This window comes from Macaca nemestrina, chromosome 7, assembly GCF_043159975.1.
Source record: "Macaca nemestrina isolate mMacNem1 chromosome 7, mMacNem.hap1, whole genome shotgun sequence".
Classification (NCBI taxonomy): Eukaryota; Metazoa; Chordata; class Mammalia; order Primates; family Cercopithecidae; genus Macaca; species Macaca nemestrina.
Window position 1 is genome coordinate 57200586 of NC_092131.1, and position 20957 is coordinate 57221542.

General features: G+C 41.0%; 1 protein-coding gene across 8 annotated transcripts in view; it reads left to right on the top strand.

Moving 5' to 3' along the window:
• LOC105481836 (ninein) overlaps window positions 1-20957 on the top strand; it is a 109243-nt gene that overhangs the window by 10095 nt on the left and 78191 nt on the right. For all 8 annotated transcript variants that reach the window (XM_011741604.2, XM_011741615.2, XM_011741609.2 and 5 more), the window contains exon 4: window positions 13331-13412. In XM_011741604.2, coding sequence (XP_011739906.2) covers window positions 13331-13412 — 82 coding nt within the window. The remainder of the gene's footprint in view (window positions 1-13330; window positions 13413-20957) is intronic.

The following is a 20957-nucleotide window of genomic DNA, read 5'->3' on the forward strand; positions in this document are numbered from 1 at the left end:
ATTCTAATGACTGAACTTCCTTTTCTTCATTTCATTTTCGCTGTCTTTTAGCTGACAAGGGAGGTAAGTGACTTCAGATATAGTACCGTATATTGGCTTTCTGTAACCTAAGACAGACAGGAGTAGCCATCATCCTGAAATTAATGTGCAAAAGATGATATTCTCAGGCACTTGGCACATGAATGTGATGTTAAATGGGACTCACACTTGGAAAAAAATGTGAATTCTTTGCAAAAACTGGAGCCATTCTTGGCCTCTCATGGGGGAGGGAGGGTTAGCTGTCTATAAATACATGTGGTCCCCATAAAAAGCTAAAAATCTTCCTTTAATAATCTTAAAATGAAGCTTTGAAGATTGAACCATTTGCTCCTCCGCATGTCACGCAGTCACATAGTTTCCAGTTCTGCCTCAGTCTTAGACCCTGTGGGGAGCAAAAAAACTGGCATCTCCCGGTATGGTCCTTGGGGATTCAGTACTTTTGATGTCTAAAGGATAGTATCAATGGGCTGATCTGTTTTAATGCTCATTGAAGCCTGAAAAGGCATGATACAACTAAGGTTTCCTTGAGTGGTGTTCTTAGAGTCTGCATAAGTATGGAATGCCACGCCGTAAACAGACTGCACCTTGGCAGCAGGTCAACAGTTTGCTCTCCAGATGTTACACATCTTTACCTTCATTTGGTAGACTCAAACAGGGAATAGTTATCGATTGATTTGTTAACAACTTGACACTACCAGCCTGCTTTTGACGCTTGCTATTTGCCTGAATAATGAAAACTTAAGTGGCCTATAGTGTGATATTTACTTAGTGAGCCAGTGATAAAAGTTAAATAGATGGATGCATATTGATTTCATGCAGGAGGTCCCTGGTGATGGTCTTGAGAGTCGGGGGTTGGCATGAGTTAATGCACTACTGTTAAATTTGCATTTTTTAATGAAACCAAATTATTCTCCTCAGATGATCACACAAACTTGGCCATATGCTATTAAGATACTCTATATGGTCTATAATTTTAAATTATAAGATAAAATACCATAGGATTCACTGGAGTCATCCAAGTATTATCATTTTCATGATGCATACAGTAGGGATTATAGTTGTAAAATTATAAGTGGTTTTTACTGCCAGTCATCTTTCTTCTCTTTAGAAGATATTTCTTTAGAAAAATTTATAAGGGTTAGCAGCTTGGTTTAATTAAAAAGAAAGAAAGAAATGGTAGCATAACAAATCTGTATATATTAATCTATTCATTAATTCAACAAATATGTATTGTGTATGTCCTGCCTGTGAGGCATTCCTGTTGTCTTATGGCATGGGGTCTGTATTAGCCCATTTTCACACTGCTGATAAAGACATACCCGAGACTGGGTAATTTATAAAGAAAAAGAGGTTTAAGGGATTTCCAGTTCCATGTGGCTGGGGAGGACTCACAATCATGGGGGAAGGTGAGAGAGAATGAGAGGAGGAGAGAAACACCTAATGTGGTGGCAGGCAAGAGAGAATGAGAGCCGAGCAAAAGGGAAAACCCCTTATAAAACCATCAGCTCTCGTGAGACTTATTCACTACCCCAAGAACAGCATGGGGGAGACCACCCCCACGGTTCAATGATCTCCCCCCAGCTCCCTCCCACAACACATGGGAATTACGGGAGCTATAATTCAAGATGACCTTTGGGTGGGGACACAGCCAAACGATATCAGGGTCTAAGTTATTTATATTTACATTTACCGTAAACTACAGTTTTCCATTAAGTTGGCTTTTGGCTGCATTAGTATCCATCAACTTCCTGGATGCTTCTGGCTTTAATTTTGTCTTTTAAATCTTAATGAATATAATTTTTAAATCAAATACAACTTCCAAGTTTCCTCTATGGGACTTAGGCTGAATTATCTTAATGAATATAATTTTTAAATCAAATACAAATCCACCTTACCTCTATTGGACTTGGGCTAAATTACTCCTTTTTTTCTTGAAAAAGAAGTACGATGAAAAGCATTGTCTCGCTCAACCAGGAATACAAACATTGTGTATTTATTTTTACATTTTACAACCCATCTTCAAGAACTTGGTTTTTTTTAAGGCCTAATGTTTAACAGTTGTTAATGAAAGTCTCACTCTTAAATCAACTTGCCATTTCTATGTTTTTTACTGATAGGTCATTTCCCTCCAAATTATGTTTCGATTCATTTGTCTTGCTTTATAGCTTGAAACCATATTCACCTGAGCAAGGTGGTTACTGTACAGGTGTTTGAAATGCTTAAAGCTTGTGGATCCCTGATTTGAAGGAAAAGGGATATTGCCAATATGTGTTTACCACTAGATTATGAAAAGAGTTCCATCATATCTCTGTCATCAGTTAAGCACCTGTCAGCTAGGTGAGGCCTCATCCCAAGGGGCTCCTCAAGGCACTGAAAAACTTACAATCTAGTCGGGTAATATATATGACAAATGAGTAGCATGGGGAGCAAATACTACGAAAATCTAAGGGAACCATGAACCAAGTTTTATCCAAGCAATCATATTAGTTGTAGATGCTTAAATGAAGTGTTTCTGCATACCTCTCTATCTCCTTTATTAGAAATCAGGACATGAAGCTAATTTGCCTTGGTTTTGTTGAAATATTTAGTTATATCCAGTGTTTTTCTTTGGTTTTTTTTTTTTTTTTTTTTTTGTTGTTGTTTTTTATAGACAGTCTCGCTGTCACCCAGGCCACCCCGGCCACCGTGCAGTGGCGCAATCTTGGCTCACTGCCAGCTCCACCTCCCGGGTTCATGTCATTCTCCTGCCTCAGCCTCCCGAACAGCTGGGACTACAGGCACCTGCCACCACACCCGGCGAATATTTTTAGTAGAGACGGGGTTTCACCGTGTTAGCCAGGATGGTCTCGATCTCCTGACCTCGTGATCCGCCCGTCTCGGCCTCCCAAAGTGCTGGGATTACAGGCATGAGCCACCGCGCCTGGCCATATCCAGTTTTAAAAATGCATTCTTGGCCAGGCACGGTGACTCACGCCTGTAATCCTAGCACTTTGGAAGGCTGAGGCGGGTGGATTGCCTGAGCTCAGGAGTTCGAGAGCAGCCTGGGCAACACAGTGAAGCCCCGTCTCTACTAAAAATACAAAAAATTAGCCGGCGTGGCAGTGGGCGCCGGTAATCCCAGCTACTGGGGAGGCTGAGGCAGGAGAATCGCTTGCTTGGGAGGCGAAGGTTGCAGTGAACCGAGATGGCGCCATTATTCTCCAGCCTGGCGACAGAGCGAGACTCCGTTTCAAAAAAAACATTCTTTCCTTACACAATATACCAACTTTGAGACAAAACAGCCCCCTGAAGTTCTGAAGAGTTTCATTGCTATATTCTTAAAATGAATTTGGATGCTGAAATACGTTATGTCCCTGGCACACTTTAAAGTGAGAATAAGCCTCCAGGCAGCAGAAATCACCATTGGTTTCTAGAGTACCATAGATATATCGACTTTGGTAATCAAAGACGTGTTGAAATTTTTAGTATTAAAATTTAATAGCTGTACAAATATATATAACTCAATTCTCTTACATTTCTGAAAGGGTTTGAAGTTCTTTGATAAATTTCTTGATTAATTTCAGGTGGTGGATTTGTTTCCAACTCGAAAGCTTTTTAAGATTTCTTTTTCTTATATACATTTTAATCATTTGAAGTGTAAATCGAAAATGGAGAAGAACTTTCTTGTAGTGCTTCTTTGGACTTGTTCTCTGTATGCAAAATTACATTCAATATTAACTGCCATTAGTTTGTAATAGTGGTCCTGCTGATGGGGTTGTCATTATATAACTCAAACAAAAGTCAGACTGGTTGTCTCTGACTTGTGGAAGGGAGGCTAGGGAGACTTAAACCCGCGGAGGGAAATGGCCTATGCTGTGGGAGAGAAAAGATAGCTAGGAGGAGGTTTTTTGCATATGTAGACTTGGATCTAATCTCTAACTTTGAACTCCTAAGGGTCTGTGGTTTCCCATTTATAGACAAGAAGACCTGATTAGGAGACTGCTCAACTTGCTTTGACTCTGTATTAATGCTTTCTCATCAAACTCATTGCAGCATTAAGTGTGTGTTTGTGTACAGTACGTCGCTGTGTCTGTCAGAGATGTTTAGTGTGACAGAGATCAAAAGGGAGAACTGCTGGGAAGGCCTGGACTCAGAACGGCAGGAACAAGTGCTAAATGACCATTCTCTTCTACCGACCTGGTTTCAGAATGTCTTATTTCTACGATTAGGGACGCTCATTAGATTTCATCATTATTTCATGGATACTTTTATGAGTAGCTTCCTGTCTGGACAGAGGGGACTTAAAGTTCTTCAGTATCTGCCTCAGATTTTAGACCTCAGAGTTCATCTGTCTGACAGAGAAACCTTGGCTTTTCCAAGGTCAGATGACTCATTTGAGTCAGTACCAGGATAGGATCCTAGATTTCCCAGCCCCTGCATTTGAATATGTATCTCCACAATTTCCTCAAACTCCAAATTTGCAAAAGTGAATCTCCATTCCCTCACCCTGCTTCCCAAACACTACCAACACCACATGAGGATAGTATATAGTTAGAGCACAGGCTTTGAAGTCAGTCCTGGATTCAGGTTCCCCTTCTTGTCACATTTGCTTTCCCTTTAACTTTTAAGCTCTGGGGTACATGTGCAGGATGTGCAGGTTTGTTACATAGGTAAATGTGTGCCATGGTGGTTTGCTGCACAGATCAACCCATCGCCCACGTATTAAGCCTGGCATCCATTAGCAATTTTTCCTGATGCTCTCCCTCCCCCACACCTCACAGGTCCAGTGTGTGCTGTTCCCCGCCTGCCCCCCAACCCCTACCAATTAGTCCCTGTGTTTTCATTGTTCACCTCCCACTTATTAGTGAGAATATGCGATGTTTGGTTTTCTGTTCCTGCTTTAGTTTGCTGAGGATAACGGCTCCCAGCTCCATCCATGTCTTGCAAAGGACATGATTTTGTGCGTTTTTGTTTTGTTTTGTTTTTTTGACATGGTGTCTTGCCCTGTCGCCCCAGACTGTAGTGCAATAGTGCGATCTCAGCTCACTGCAGCCTCTACCTCCTGGGTTCCAGCGATTCTGCTTCATCCTCCTGAGTAGCTGGGATTACAGGTGCGTGCCACCACGCCCAGCTAATTTTTTGTGTCTTTAGTAGAGATGGGCTTTCTCCATGTTGGCCAGGCTGGTCTCGAACTCCTCATGATCCGCCCACCTTGGCCTCCCAAAGTGCTGGGATTACAGGCCTCAGCCACTATGCCAGGCCGATTTTGTCCCTTTTTGTGGCTGCATAGTATTCCATGGTATATATGTACCATATTTTCTTTATCCAGTCTATCACTGATGGGCATTTGGGTTGATTCAATGTCTTTACTGCTGTGAATAGTGCTGCAATGAACATATGCATGCATATATCTTTATAACATAATGACTTATATTCCTTTGGGTATATACTTAGTAATGGGATTCCTGGGTCTAATGGTATTCCTGCCTCTAGATCTTTGAGGAATCACCACACTATCTTCCACAATGGTTGAACTAATTTACGCTCCCACCAGCAACATAAAAGTGTTCCTTTTTCTCCACAACCTCACCAGCATCTATTGTTTCTGGACTATTTATTGATCGCCATTCTGACTGGTGTAAGATGGCATCTCATTGCATTTCTCTAATGATCAGTGATGTTGAGCTTTCTTTCATGTTTGTTGGCTGTGTGAATGTCTACATTTGAGAAGTGCCTGTTCATGTCCTTTGCCCACTTTTTAATGGGGTTGTTTGTTTTTTTCTTGTAAATGTGTTTAAGTTCTTTGTAAACTCTGGATATTAGACTTTTGTCAGATGGATAGATTACAAAAATTTTCTCCCATTCTGTAGGTTGTCTGTTCACTCTGATGATAGATTATTTCGCTATGCAGAAGCTCTTTAGTTTAATTAGATCTCATTTGTCAATTTTTGCTTAGTTGCAATTGCTTTTGGCGTTTTTGTCATGAAATCTTTGCCCATGCCTATGTCCTGAATGGTGTTGCCTAGATTTTCTTCTAGGGTTTTTATAGTTTTGGGTTTTACATTTAAATCTTTAATCTACCTTGAGTTAATTTTTGTATAACGTGTAAGGAAGGGGTCCAGTTTCAATTTTTTGCATATAGCTAGCCAGTTCTCCTAGCACCATTTGTTAAATAGGGAATCATTTCCCCACTGCTTTTTTTGTCAGGTTTGTCAAAAATCAGATGGTTGTAGGTGTGCAGTCTTATTTCTGAGTTTTCTATTCTGTTCCATTGGTCTATGTGTCTGTTTTTCTATCAGAACCATGCTGTTTTGGTTACTGAAACTTCGTAGTACAGTTTGAAGTGGGTAGCATGATGCCTCCAGGTTTGTTCTTTTTGCTTAGGATTGTCTTGGCTATTTGGCTCTTGCCACTTTTTAACCATATGAACATGTTATCTTAAATACTCTGAGCCTCAGTTTTTTCATCAGTATAATGGGAAGACTATTTCTCTTACAAGAATGTGATGAAGGTAGACTGAGATTTGTGTGTATCAAAGGCTTATCATAGAGCCAAGGACACAGTTAACTTGCTGTATCTGGCTGTATGCTCCTTTCTCCTACCCTCTACACACCTAGAATGACTCTTTGATAAATAGTGACTCCCTAGTAATGATTTACCGGGAAACATGGTTAGAGTGAAAAGTAGATTTGCTAGAAGTTCCTCTTGCATGGTGGTGGTTTGAATTCATTTCCATCTGTAAATAGGATTCCTTGGATCAGTCTTGGAGTACAGCTTCATATAGTTGCTTTAGGTTTTATAAACCTACCTTTTAAAATAGCCTTTGCCTCTTTCTACATTATCTGCAGTAAATGAATATTGTTATAATATTACAATTTAATAGATGAATATTAAATACAGTAAAATTAAATTAACAATTCAAGTTACAATAACCTGAATACTTGATTTAGAATAAAATAGAAGTGTATCTTTCATTACGAAACTGCCTCTTTTTTAGTCTATGTCATTTCTCTTTGCATAATACTGTAAGCACTTTCCTGTGCATTGACTTCTGATAAGTCCATATTTCTGTAGCCATTTCAATTAACACAATGTTTTGAATCTTCTTTCATTAATTTCTCTTTATATTAGTAAAGACAAACCTACTAAGTTTGTATTAGTTACATAGACCTTTGTGTCGTTTCATAAACTCACCTGGTTTAGAGCTAGCTTGAGTTCTCCCACCTGGGGTCTATTTCCAGTAGTGCCTGCACACATGAGGAAACTGCATTTGATCTCCACGATTGCACGAGATGGGTTTATGCAACATTAGTTTCCTTGTTCCACTTCCTGTTACAGGGTTTGTGTGTGTGTATGGTTTGAAGTTGTTTCTTGTGTGATGCTTAAGTTCTTTTTTTAAAAAAAGCAAACTGCATTTCTAAAAAAAGCATTCCTGTGAAATGTGGAGAGGAAAAGTGATGAGGTAAATTTCTCCCAAGAGGTGGTGACACATGACAGAAAATATCAGACTTGACCGGTCTTCCTCTTAATTTAGTTTAAATGTCATGTGTGGTTTTCATCAGTCGTGTAGTTTCCCCATTGCTGCAAACTGCCCTTTGAGGCATACAAGGTAGAGGAATGCTTGCAAAATGAATGGCAGCAATTATTATTCAAATGAAGAGGTACCAACCAGTGTATACACAACTCGGAAACTTGTTACCTTGTGAGACTTAATTGTATTGTATATGTGTGAAGATTTCTAATTTTTAACAAAATGCAGTAGTAAAGCTGCCTTGGAGGAGAAAAATGGTACTTAAAACTTTGCAGTTACTGAACATAGTTAGCCCACCGGTGGGGGGCGTTCATCAACATTTCAGTTCTGGGTTGTGCCCTAAGGGGCTTTTCCACCACATCAGTGTTCATGAGCATTGATGGAAAATAGCAGTAGCCTCCTCCACAACAGAACTATCTCTTTGAAAGATGAGGCATTTACTGCTATTTAAATCCAAGGGCCCAGTGTCTACACTTGCAAGAAGGAAAATAAAGATCAATGCAAGACTTAAGCTGCTCTAATGGTTTGGACCAGCTGCTGTGTGGTGTGTGAATTTTCGGACTTTTTGTTGGGAAAAGAGGAATTCAACCAAGTAGACGTTATTGGGCTATGAAGAGCCTCTGAGTTAATAATCCTGTTTAATCTTTTGTAGAGCCCCTTTTCATCTAAAATGAGGCCGATTTACTACATCATAAGTAAATTTTGGAAACCTTTAATCTCTGTCTGTGAAGATTTTAGAGAATTCAAGCGTTGCAAAACTGTCCCTCTTTTCCTCCGTATTGGCCAAGTAGGACATGCTTGTTTATCAGAGGCCACTACCAGCTTTTGTCTCTCTCAGGCATATACCAGCTTCTATCTTGTAGTTACTAATAAACCTTCCTCTCTTTTTCCCCATTCTACCCTTCCACTTTCTGGAATCTATGGGGTAACTGATAAACTCCTTGAGGGCAGAGGTTATATGTCTTCTTGATCATGTATCTCCTGATCCTGCCTTATACCTGGTGTGTGCTTTACACCTGGTGGCTTCGTATGAAGTTGAGGATTTGACTTCCAGCAGCAAGGGATTTCCCTGAGGGGTCAGACCAAGAGAGAAGTGGGCCTGAGCCAGGCAGGCTTGCTGGGCTCTGATGAGTCCGGTCAGAGGCCTGGTGCATGCCTTCTCTACCTCTCACCTTTCAATTTTGAGGTAGGGTCTCTGCCTTGACTGTGTCACATGGATATGGTGAGATTCAAATGACAAAATGTCTAGGAAAGACTGAACCTATGATAATACTGTCATTCATCTAGCATTATCCATGACCCACATTCATAAAAAAAAAAACCTTTTTTTTTTTTCAGAGACAGAGTCTTGCTCTTTCACCCAAGCTGGAGTGCAGTGGTGCTATCTCAGCTCACTGCAATCTCCACCTCCTGGGTTTAAGCGATTCTCCTGCCTCAGCCTCCCGAGTAGCTGGGACTACAGGCACCTGCCACCACGCCCAGCTATTTTTTTTTTTTCAATTTTTTTTAGTAGAGAGAGAATTTCACCGTGTTGCTAAGGCTGGTCTCAAACTCCTGAGCTCAGGCAACCTGCCCACTTCAGCCTCCCAAAGTGCTGGGATTACAGGTGTGAACCACCGCAAAAGCCCATAAAATTGTTTAATAGCTGGATCTTTTACCCCATTTAATGGTAGACCAAAAACAAAAAAGGTTGACCACTGGGGATTCAAAATTTTAGTTTTATCATATACAAGAGTGTATTAAACACAATTAGATTGTTCATGATCATTTCGAATCTCCTGACCCATGAGTTTTTCTTCTGTGTTATAAGAGTAATACCCTCAAGGCTGAGCGCGTTGGCTCATGCCTGTAATCCCAACACTGTGGGAGGCCGTGGCGGGTGGGTCATCTGAGGTCAGGAGTTCGAGACCAGCCTGGATAACATGGTGAAACCCTGTCTCTAGTGAAAATACAAAAAATTAGCCAGGTGTAGTGGCGGGCACCTGTAATCCCAGCTACTCCGGAGGCTGAGGCAGGAGAATTGCTTGAACCCAGGAGGCGGAGGTTGCAGTGAGCCAAGATTGCGCCACTGCACTCCAGCCTGAGCAACAAGAGCAAGACTCCATCTGAAAAAAAAAAAAAAAGTAATAGCTTCAGGATTCACTTAATGAATCCTTGCCTCAACACTAAGCATGGATACATGCCCCAACACCAAACAACCCCAGCCCTAATAAGTTTTTGAATACACATGTTGTGTTTTTTTATAGTTTATGTAGTTTTTAATAGAGTTTTTAAAATATGTTTGTAAAGTATAAGAAGTATTATACTTTATTTTTGTTTGAAGGAGGATAGTTAATGTCTTTCTTCAATCTCAATATGTCAATAATTGCTTCTTTTTATTTTTTATGTTTTGAGATGGAGTCTTGCTATGTTATCAGGCTGGTCTCAAACTCCTGGCCTCAAGCAGTTCTCTGATTTCAGCTTCCCAAGTAGCTGGGATGACAGGTGCACGCCACCATACCTGGCTAATATGTTAATAATTACTCCTTGTACTTTTAGCTTGGAGTGCCCCTGTCTTTTATTTGCTGCTTCCAATCTAGTGAGTTGGGAAGCAGGATTATGCAGTTTATAATAATCAGGTAGAGTAGGAATGTAGAAATACTGAGCTGGTCCTGTGGCATTTTCTATGGGAAGAGTGCCTGGGCTTTATGGCACCTCCCTCAGCTTTTGACCCCCTGTGTTTCTTTCCTGGTTGTCTGCTGTACTCTAGAAAGGTGAGGCTGTGAAATAAACTCCACATAAATGAAGGTTTTACTGTCTCAAAAGCTTGTGTATTTGTCATACCATATTTAAGGTGTACTTAGGCCTCATGTAAAGCTGGAAGTGTATTAGAATCAATTCCAGATTATAGATGTCTTTGTCATTTGTCAGGGAAAGTAAAATTGAGGTACATGGACTACTGAGTGACCTTCGAACAATGAGTTGAACTATGTCAGGACCAAATTCAGGAAGGTGATTTCCAACGGCCTCCATCAAAACTTACACCTTTAGAAGACCCGGGGAGACCCACAGAGTCAAGTGTAAAGGATCTGAAATCCTCCAAACACCTTCCTTTTGAAAGAGAACCTTCTTTATGTTCAACTTGTAACTCTAGCAAGGAGAGACTTACATTTCATTCAGTCCCCTCCATTAATATCCTTAAAAGAGAGAAGAAACCTAGAGTTACAGGTCCCTAAATATAGCAAACTGGATCAGTTTCTCTGATGCTGGGCAACTCCACAGATCCCGGAGGAGAAGGCAGGCCCTCGGACCTCCCTGCTGCTGCCCCAACAACTCACCCTTGGCTATCTCGGTCTCTCCCATAGCCATTAGCTTTGCTTGAAAATATGACCCTGATTCTTTTTTTTTTTTTTTTTTCTTTTGAGATAGTTTTGCTCTTGTCACCCAGACTGGAGTGCAGTGGCTCGACCTCGGCTCACAGCAACCTACGCCTCCTGAGTTCAAGCGATTCTCCTGCCTCAGCCTCACAAGTAGCTGAGATTACAGGTGTGCGCCACCATGCCCAGCTAATTTTTGTATTTTTAGTGGAGACAGGGTTTCACCATGTTGGCCAGGCGGGTCTCAAACTCCTGGCCTCAAGTGATCCACCTGTCTTGGCCTCCCAAAATGCTGGGATTACAGGTGTGAGCCACTGTGCCCGGCCATGGCCCTGATTCTTTATAAAAGTGATGGGAAGAGTCAATCACCCTTATTACTATACCTATTGGTACTATTAACTACCACTTGCTGGGTATCTTACAGTCCCAGGACATTCTTGATACTTTACCCAATTCTCATTTTATCTTCCTAACACAGGGAGGCAGTATTATAAATACCATAAAATACGTGCAGTGCTCTTAGCAGCTGCCTGGACTCTCTGTGACATTTCCTGAGACTGTGAGCATCGTGGCACAGGAACTTGTCACTCTCATTCACTACTGTGTCACCAGGGCCAAGTACAGTGCCTGGCATAGAGCAGCTGCTCAATAAATATTTATTGAATGAATAATAAATATCAGTTGTTAGATGTCCCCAGTTTTCCAGACAGACAAACTAAAGCTTGGAGAGGCTTTGTAACATCGCCAATTCACATCAGGCAGTGAAGGAAGAGCTAGGGTTAGAGCCTGGACCCACCTGGCTGTAGAGCCTTTGTGTGTCCTCCTAACCCTGCTTCTGGCTGCTCTGAGAAGAATGAATGATTCTGTGGAAATTGATAGATGCCTGTCAAGTGGCCCTGAGTGCCAGAGCTCTTGAGTGTGTGATGTTTGTGAACTGGCTGATTGGGAAGCTGGCCTTGCCCATGTTAACTGGAGCCTATTTTTGACTCTGGGACAGTAGCAGGACCTGACCTCCCCTCCATCCCCCAGGCTGTTTGAATGTGAAACCTAATTAATGTAGCCTGCCTTTCCGCAATCTTTTACCCTTTCAAGGATTGTACCTCCCTGGATCTTTAGCAGGTGCCTGGTTTTCCTTGACAGGCTTCTGCTCTGGCTCCTTAGGTTATGTAGATTTTTAAAGTCTGTATAAAGGTAACTATGTGAGGTGATGTATATTTTAATTAGCTTGAATGTGGTAATTATTTCACATTGTATACATATATCATGCCATCAAGTTGTACACCTTAAATATATGCAATATAATCTAATGATTTCAGTAATTCCAATCAATCAAAACTAACATAGTAGAGAAATCACATATATTTTGGGGAGAATGTGGTAAATTGCAAGCAGATAAAATTTCATGACATATAAATCTCAATGGATTCCTCTCTTGTTTTGATTTGCACAGATAAGACATGATATGATTTTTTGTCCACTGTTTCAATAACTAATGAAATTTGCTGCTTTTGTAAATTTGATTTGGAAGTTTATCTGTCACCTATATTAAACCTCTGGGCAGTGTTTTGTCATGACATCCAAAGAGACCCGTCCTGTAACAGTACAAATTACAAATTTACCAATTTTGCATTTACATGGGGGTTCTGTGTCAATAGGTGCCACATTATCAAACTAGAATTGTGATGAGAAGACCCAAGGTGGGATTACATACATTTAAGTTATAGAATATCCTTGGCCACAAAGAAAATGCTTTTACCTTTTCAACAAAGTCATATCCTAGTTCTGACTATTTACTTAAATAAAACTCAGGTTCTTTCCAACTTCAATCAAGATAACTCTATTTTTTAAGAATTCAGGGAAATACTTCTTAAGATTCTGTTATCCTTTGTGCATCTGCTATTGATTTTTGCTTATTTATGGAGTCATAGGGGTCTTGGGAAATAAATATTATATACCTTCCCCCAAGGAAGACTGTATTCAAGTCATCCTCAAAAGACAGCTTACTCCCTTCTAGAATATCTCAAGATATGGCCGCGTCTTTGGGACACCATTACATTGGATCATTTGCTTGGGAAGGCTTTTCTAATGTCTAGCCTAACATCTTTCTCTTCTGGTCTTGTTCAGAAAAATAAAAGGAACTAAGAGTTTAAAATGTATCTTTTTCTGAGTGTATAAAGAGGATTTTGCTATATAACTTTTTTCTTTGGGGGTGAATAAATATTGATATGAGTGTTTATGGCACTAGGTGTCAAAATGATCAGCCTATTTTCCCTTCTGTCTTTAGATAAATGAAAAAGGCAACAAATTGGGTTCTGACTCATTTCAAGGCTGTCAGGATGGGAAGAAAACAGTTCTGGTACCTTGTAGATAGGTTTGCATGCTTAGAGCTGTGGAAATTACTTTAAATCTATTTTTATTTTTTTAGGTACATTTTGACCAATTTAAAGAAGCGTTAATACTCATCTTGTCCAGAACTCTATCAAATGAAGAACACTTTCAAGAACCAGGTAAGGGCACTCACTCTTCTTCTCTGCATTCCCCTTTAAAAGTTATCCAGGGAAGAATCTGGGGACCTTGAAGCATGTCTATGAAGGATTGGGGACATCTGCCTTTCACAGATTGAGCAGTTATTTTCAGTGACTTCTCTTCAATATTATCAAAAGCTTTGCAGCTGTTGAACACTAAAATGAGACTTCTCTACTACAGCAGCATAGTATTATGGAGAAAATAATTGGATTGTTTCTAGGCAATATGTCAGATGGTGTGGCAATAACTCATTCTTGGAATGAGTAGAGTGAAGCTGAATGGTAACTGCTTTCATCCTTATTTCCTTTTAAGTGGAAGGATATGATTTGGGGAAATTTTTTCCCGAAGGTAGAAGAGTGGCCAGTGTAGAGATAATTTTACTTAGTCGTAGTGAGTGGATAATGCTCTACTATAGACATTATCATATTACATTATAATTATCTGTCTCCTCCTCTCAAGTGATAATTCCTTGAGGACCATGCTGTTCATTTTTGTATTCCCAGAGCCTAGAAGAATGCTTAGCATGTAGTAAGTATTCAATGAACGTTTCAAAATAAAAGACTTAATATTGTATTTCACTGATTTTCTTCTAAGCACCATAGGTTGTAAGACACATTGTTATTTCCTGTATCTAAAAACAAAAATTGTTGCCAATTGTAATGTAAAATGACATTAATGGTAAATTTTCATTTCAGAGTTTCTGGTGTGTGTGTAGGGGGGTGTCTTCAAATCAATGAAATATGGTAGATGTATAAAGGGGAGTCTAAACATTGTGGAAATTTGTATTACAGTACAGTCTGGTTTTATCAAATTAGTGGTTGCCGGGGTAGGGATAGGAGTTGACTACAAAGGGGCATGAAGGAATCTGGGGGACAATGAAACTTTTATATCTTGATGGTGCTAGTAGTTACAGGATTGTGTGAGTTTTTCCAACCCAGAGACTTGTGCAATAAAAGGATTAAATTTACTCTGTGTAAATTATGCCTCAATAAACCCTACTTTAAAAAAGAGAACATAAAAAATATGTCCAGTTTTGAAACTGAGGATAAATCGTTAACATTTTGTCACTACAAGGAGTCATTCGGTGTGACCTATTTAGGTGAGGCACAGATGGAAACTCATTTCTCACCCTTACTGGGTGATCTAGTTCTTCATCCTGCCCTCTGAAGTGCTCTAGATTTGTGTTGTGTGGATGGACCCTACCTTTAGCAATGTTTTAGATTCTGGATTGAGTGTCCCCCTTTTTCGGTAATGGTGACACCCCTAGCAATGTTATTCTTAACTCTGACCCTTGATAGAGCTCTTTAGAAGCCCCCAGTGAGCCTGAGGGAGGTTATTGCATTCTTGAAATTTTCCAGACAAACATTGGCGTTTCCACAGGTGACCACTGCTAGAACATGGACTTTTGTTTTTTCATGTGGTCTCATTTTATTAGTGTTTTCACTTTTTTAAGGTTGTCTGTCATGTTGATAACAATGGTGCAACATCTGGGGGGCCTGAGACATCTGGGGGGCCTGAATAGAGCTATGGTGATATCACCACCAGGGTAGATATTAGCTAACATGAGCATAGGTCGTATAAGCATAAATTCAGGATTCTGTGTCCTGATAATGTGCTTTTATGTGGATTTGGAACCAGCCATCCTGCTGCTAATCCACATGATCCTCCTGCTGCCATTTCTTCAAAACCCGTACTGTCGCTGTCACCTGCAAGAAACTTATCATAATAAATATACAGATTTATAGTGACTACAGATGTGAAGAGTCCTCACCCAGAGTTGTACATTGCTGGGATCCAAGCAGTAGGATAGGCTAGACCAAGCTTGTCCAACCCACGGCCCACGGGCTGCATGTGGCCCGGGACAGTTTTGAATGCGGCCCAACACAAATTTGTAAACTTTCTTAAAACATTATACATTTATGCATGGACCTTTATTTTTTTTGCTAGCTTATCAGCTATCGTTAGTGTTAGTGTATTTTATGTGTGGCCCAAGACAATTATTCTTCCAGTGTGGCCCAGGGAAGCCAAAAGATTGGACATCCTTGAGCTAGACAATGGCTGGTTGAGCTTGGTCACAGCCAGGAAGTAAAATTGATAAATCTAGCTCCAGATGGTGGTTTCATAGTTATGTGTCTGCCTCACTGCTATGCAGGCAAAGATCATAATTTGGACAAGTCTTCCAGGACGACACATGGAAGGGATTTTTCTAGTTTTGCTGTGTGCTCCATCCTTTGAGTAGGCAGTAAGTCTTCGTCTCAAAACTGCCCCACGTCAATGTAATGCAGCAGAAAAGTACTTATTGATAGCATTTCTTGTAGCATTTATGACTTCCCTAACATTTGTCCTGGCAGGATAAAATCTAGGATTGAGCCTGCGCTTTGAGACATGAGTCAGCTTTTCCTCCCACATTCCCTGCTTTGTTCCTGAGCATCTCTGCTTTTTCTGTCTTTTGCCAATTTCTCCTTGGCCCCTCCAGTTGTTCGTGGTGATCATGCAATTCTTTCCACTCAGACATTCTTCCACCCACTCTAAAATGTGACTCTTAGCCAGGCATGGTGGCTCACGCCTCTAATCCCAGCACTTTAGGAAGCCGAGGCGGGCAGATCATTTGAGGTCAGAAGTTCGAGACCAGCCTGGCCAACATGATGAAACCCCATCTCTACTGAAAATACAAAAAATTAGCCAGGTGTGGTGGCAGGCACCTGTAGTACCAGCTACTCAGAAGGCTGATGCAGGAGAATTGCGTGAACCCAGGAGGCAGAGGTTGCAGTGAACCAAAATCATACCTCTGCACTTCATCCTGGGTGACAGAGTGAGACTCCATCTCAAAAAAAAAAAAAAATGTGACTCTGCCCTGCTGCAGGCAGACTGGTTTGGCTGGGCAGAGACAGAGGAAGTAGGGTCGGGATTTGAATGCAGTACATCAAGAGGCCACCTTCATTTACGTCTCCCTCTCCCTTTATGGAAGTAACTATCCCTTAAATCATAGATCATAGCATGTTTAGGGCTGGAGAGAACCCTGCCATTTCATCCATGAGCAAATAGAGGCCCAAAGAGGTACGTAGCTTAATTGAAGTCTTACAGCTAGTGGCGAGGAGGGTGCTTACACTATATCACCAAGGGATGTGATTCAAGGAGGCTTTAGGTTGAGGATTTTAGCTTTCAGATGGGTGAGCCAGTCCTCAGTCAGTGCAACCTGGCCAAAAGGGTCTGACAAGTGGCCAGAGGCAGCAAGGAGGAATGCACAAAAAGCAAGTTTCACCTGATCGTTAGGGATGACAGGGATGCGTGTGTCCTCTGCATTATTTGGCTGGTCATGCTTAGCTCATCTTAGAAGGGACCAGGTCTGTGTTTTTGTTTTTCTATCGCCCAGGCTGGAGTGCAGTGGTGCGATCTTGGCTCACTGTAACCTCCGCCTCCCGGGTTCAAGCAATTCTGTGCCTCAGCCTCCTGGGTAGCTGGGATTACAAGCGCCCACCACCACGCCCGGCTAATTTTTTTGTATTTTTAGTAGAGATGGGGTTTCACCATTTTGGCCATGCTGGTCTTGAACTCCTGACCTTGTGATCTACCCGCCTCGGCCTCCCAAAGTGATGGGATTACAGGTGTGAGTCACTGCGCCCGGGCAGGTCTGTGTTATTTTTGTCTTGCCTTTTTGAAATCAATGGAGATGGTAGTCTTTGAGATAAAAGGTTACCTTTACACTATAGAAGGAGACTGAAAATAATAGGGGGGTCATAGTGCACAGCCTTGGAAACCAAGAGGGTCATGAATTGATATTTTATAACACCAAAGCTTTTTATAAATATCAGATATTGTACCAGACTCTAATATAGAAAAGTCAGCTTGATTTAATAGAGCCACCCTTGAGTGAGGAGTTAGGAAATGCTGGTTCTGTCCCTCTAATCAGATGATCTTATATATCATGACCTTAGTGGTCTTTGGTCACCTCGTATGTGAAAGTGGTTGTGCTGAAAAAATACATAAAATCCCTTTCAGCTCCAAGATTTGATTGTGTCGCCTCCTAATATCTAAATGGCATTATCCATATCTGTGAAAAATGCTAGCCTTGTGTTTCTGTAAGATTTTACTTAACATTCATTGAAACTATAAAGTTCTTCTTCCTAAGGACAAGTGCATAGTATATCTCATGTTTTTATAGCCTCCTAATAAAAGGCAATTGTATACAAATTCTATGGAAACAAAGCTCCATGGGATTTGAGAGGAGATGAAATGAAGTTGTTATTTCCATAGTCTTGGGCTCTGCCATTTGTAACTCCTCCAAGGTACAGTTCTTTATTTTTAGAATCAGGAGATATGGACTAGATTATTTTCAGCATCTTTTTAACTCAGATATTTATAATTCTAAGACTCTTAGAGTTTTTCCCCTAAAAAGCAATTTTTATAATAACAACACAGTGAAAAATATTGAAATTCAAATAAAGGCAGAAAAATGAATTGGGATGTAGGGAGTCTTTTGTAAATTCCAAACTGATTAGCATTGCCAGTGGCATAATTCTCTCATATCTATGTGTACAATTTAATTTTTAAATTGTTTTTCTGGAATAGGAGAGGGGCAACAACTTAATTATTAGCTTTTTATTCAATTTGCCGTGGCTTTGGATTATAGGATTTTTGTAATGGAAATGCTGGCAGAAGCTCCAAGCTACATGGCATCAACATGCCAGCTGGATCCTGTCTCCAGAGATTTTGTCCTCGTTTGATGCATCTTGCATTAGATTTCTGTTCTTTAGTAGATGTTAGCATAATGCAGGAAGCCCTTTCTTCCTTGATGTGATTCATTGGAAACGTCTCTTTGTTTATTTGTGGCAAAAACTCAGGTTTGAAAAAGCCAACTCATTAAAAAATAGGACCAGGCATTGTTTTGGTGCAGATGATTGTTTTATTGTAACAGACCTTCCTAATTTCAAGGACTGCCACAATTGTAATTATTTTCTTTATATTTTGAAGAAGTGATACATACAGTTAACAGACATTTTTTCACTTACTCAGCAATTGTGCCTTGAATCAGGTCTTATAGCCTGTCACTGGGCTAGCTGTTGATTTCGGTGATTGAAGAGTCGTGTTTATAACTATGTTCAGAGGCCTTGGGGTAGGCACTGAAGTCGGGCTGAAGTCCCTGATTTTAGGAGGTATTACACACAGATGGCCCAAAGGCTTGTTCTGTTGTCCTCTCTTGGTTAAGTAAGATAAGTAATAACTTAGTCCCTGTTCTGTTGGCGTCAATGAAATGCTAACAGTGAGGACCAGAAGTTTTCTCCAAGAATTAAAAGCAAAACAGGCTGGGCACGTTGGCTCACACCTATAATCCCAGCACTTTGAGAGGCTGAGATAGGTGGATCACCTGTGGTCAGGAGTTCGAAATCAGCCTGACCAACATGGTGAAACCCCGTCTCTACTAAAAATACAAAAATTAGCTGGACATGGTGGCAGGGGCATGCAATCTCAGCTACTCGGGAGGCTGAGGCAGGAGAATCACTTGAACCCGGAAGGCAGAGGTTGCAGTGAGCTGAGATGGTGCCACTGCACTCCAGCCTGGGTGACAGAGTGAGACTGTCTCAAAAAAAAAAAAAAAAAGACCGGGTGCAGTGGCTGACGCCTGTAATCCCAGCACTTTGGGAGGTCGAGGCGGGCGGATCACGAGGTCAGAAGTTCAAGACCAGTGTGACCAACATGATGAAACCCTGTCTCCACTAAAGAATACAAAAATTAGCTGGGAGTGGTGGTGCACACTTGTAATCCCAGCTACTCAGGAGGCTGAGGCAGGAGAATCGCTTGAACCCAGGAGGCGGAGGTTGCAGTGAGCTGAGATTGCACCAATGCACTCCAGCTTAGGCAACAAGAACGAAACTCCATTTCAAAAAAAACCAAAAGCAAACCATTACCACCACCAGTGCCAACAACAACAACAAAAGAGGATATTAGGATTGTGTTTATAATCCTGAAATTGGAAACACCTATGCCTACTGATGTTTGTAAAATGATAGAACCTTTCTAGGATTACATAAGATAATAGGCACCAAGAACTGTAATAACGCTTTTGGCTAATCCATGCTACTCTCAGATTTTATGCTATGTACATAATTATAGATGTACATAAAAATGTGTGTATAAGGTTAGTCATTTAAAATAGTGACAAAATATATATGTCGGGCATCCCTAATCCAAAAATATGAAATGCTCCAAAATCCAAAACTTTAAGCACCAACGTGATACTCAAAAGAAATGCTCATTGGAGCATTTCAGATTTCAGAGTTTGAGATTTGGGATGTTCAACTGATACACTTGAGATTTTCTAAAATCTGAAAAAGTCTGAAATCTGAAACACTTCTTTCTGATCGCAAGCCTTTCAGATAGTGGATACTCAGCCTGTATAAAGCGAGTGAAGAAATTGGACAGTGTATTCATACGCAAATCATGATCAATCTATGTAATCAGTGACTAAGTAGCTATTAAACTGTGATATGAAAGAATACTTATTTATGTGGTAAATTTACTAAGGGTAAAAGGCAACTTAAAAATATTGTATATGTGCAAGAAATGCTCATATCATTTAAAATTAAATAGGACTGGTGAGAATTTTGATAATGAAACAGTTTACTTGGGAGTTGTGTCTGAGATATATATGTGTGTGTGTGTGTGTGTGTGTATCTTGTGTGGAGTTTCCAGGAGAGAGTAGTTGGGGAGGGAGGTGCTAATGCCCTTCCAAGCAGCTACCTTGGAAAGGGCTTAGTGCACACAGAAGTGTGGTGAGGCTGCTTACTGGTGATGGCCCTAGAGGCAGGGAGTGCACTGGGAAGCAAAAGGAATGGCAGATCATGTCAGAAAGCTTTTGCTGATGGCTTTTTAATGTTTAACCTTTCTTGGCCTCCTCTTCTCCCTTCCCATCCTTGAGACATTCCCCTCCCCACTCCCTTGTTTCTACTTGTTTCTCTTGTTCCACTCCAGCTCACCTCTCCCCTCCTCCTCCTCAGTCTCCTACTCCACCCTTTCCCTTCCTGGTGGTCCTCCCACATCTATGTCTCTCGCTCCCCTTCCCTACCCCTCCTTAGGCCTCTAGGTCCCTATTATCTCCTGTTTCCCCACCCACTTCTTTCCCTCTCGTGGTCTCAGTCTCTGTCTCATTCTCTCTCCATGTCTGTCTCTCTCTGTCAGTCTCCATTGGTCTCTGTCTGTATTTTTCTTGGTCTTAGTCTTGCCTTGGATTCTCTTCCCTTCTCTTATTTAGAATCAGGCGTGGGTTTGCGTTTTCACTGTGTAATCCCTGTGTGATGGTGCATTCAGCAAAGGCAAGGAGGTGGGATGCAGAATGGGGCTGGGTGAGGCTCATTTGCTGCATGACTGCCTTTTCCCGAGAAAGCTTCTTGGGGATGCTGTCCTTGAGGTTTGCGCATGCTTCATTTTTTACCTTTCCTTTTCAAACGATTTCAGCACTCCTGTGAGCTCAGCAGCAATGTAACATGAACATGGGCCTCCTGTGCTGAGGTTCTTTGGATGGGGGTGGT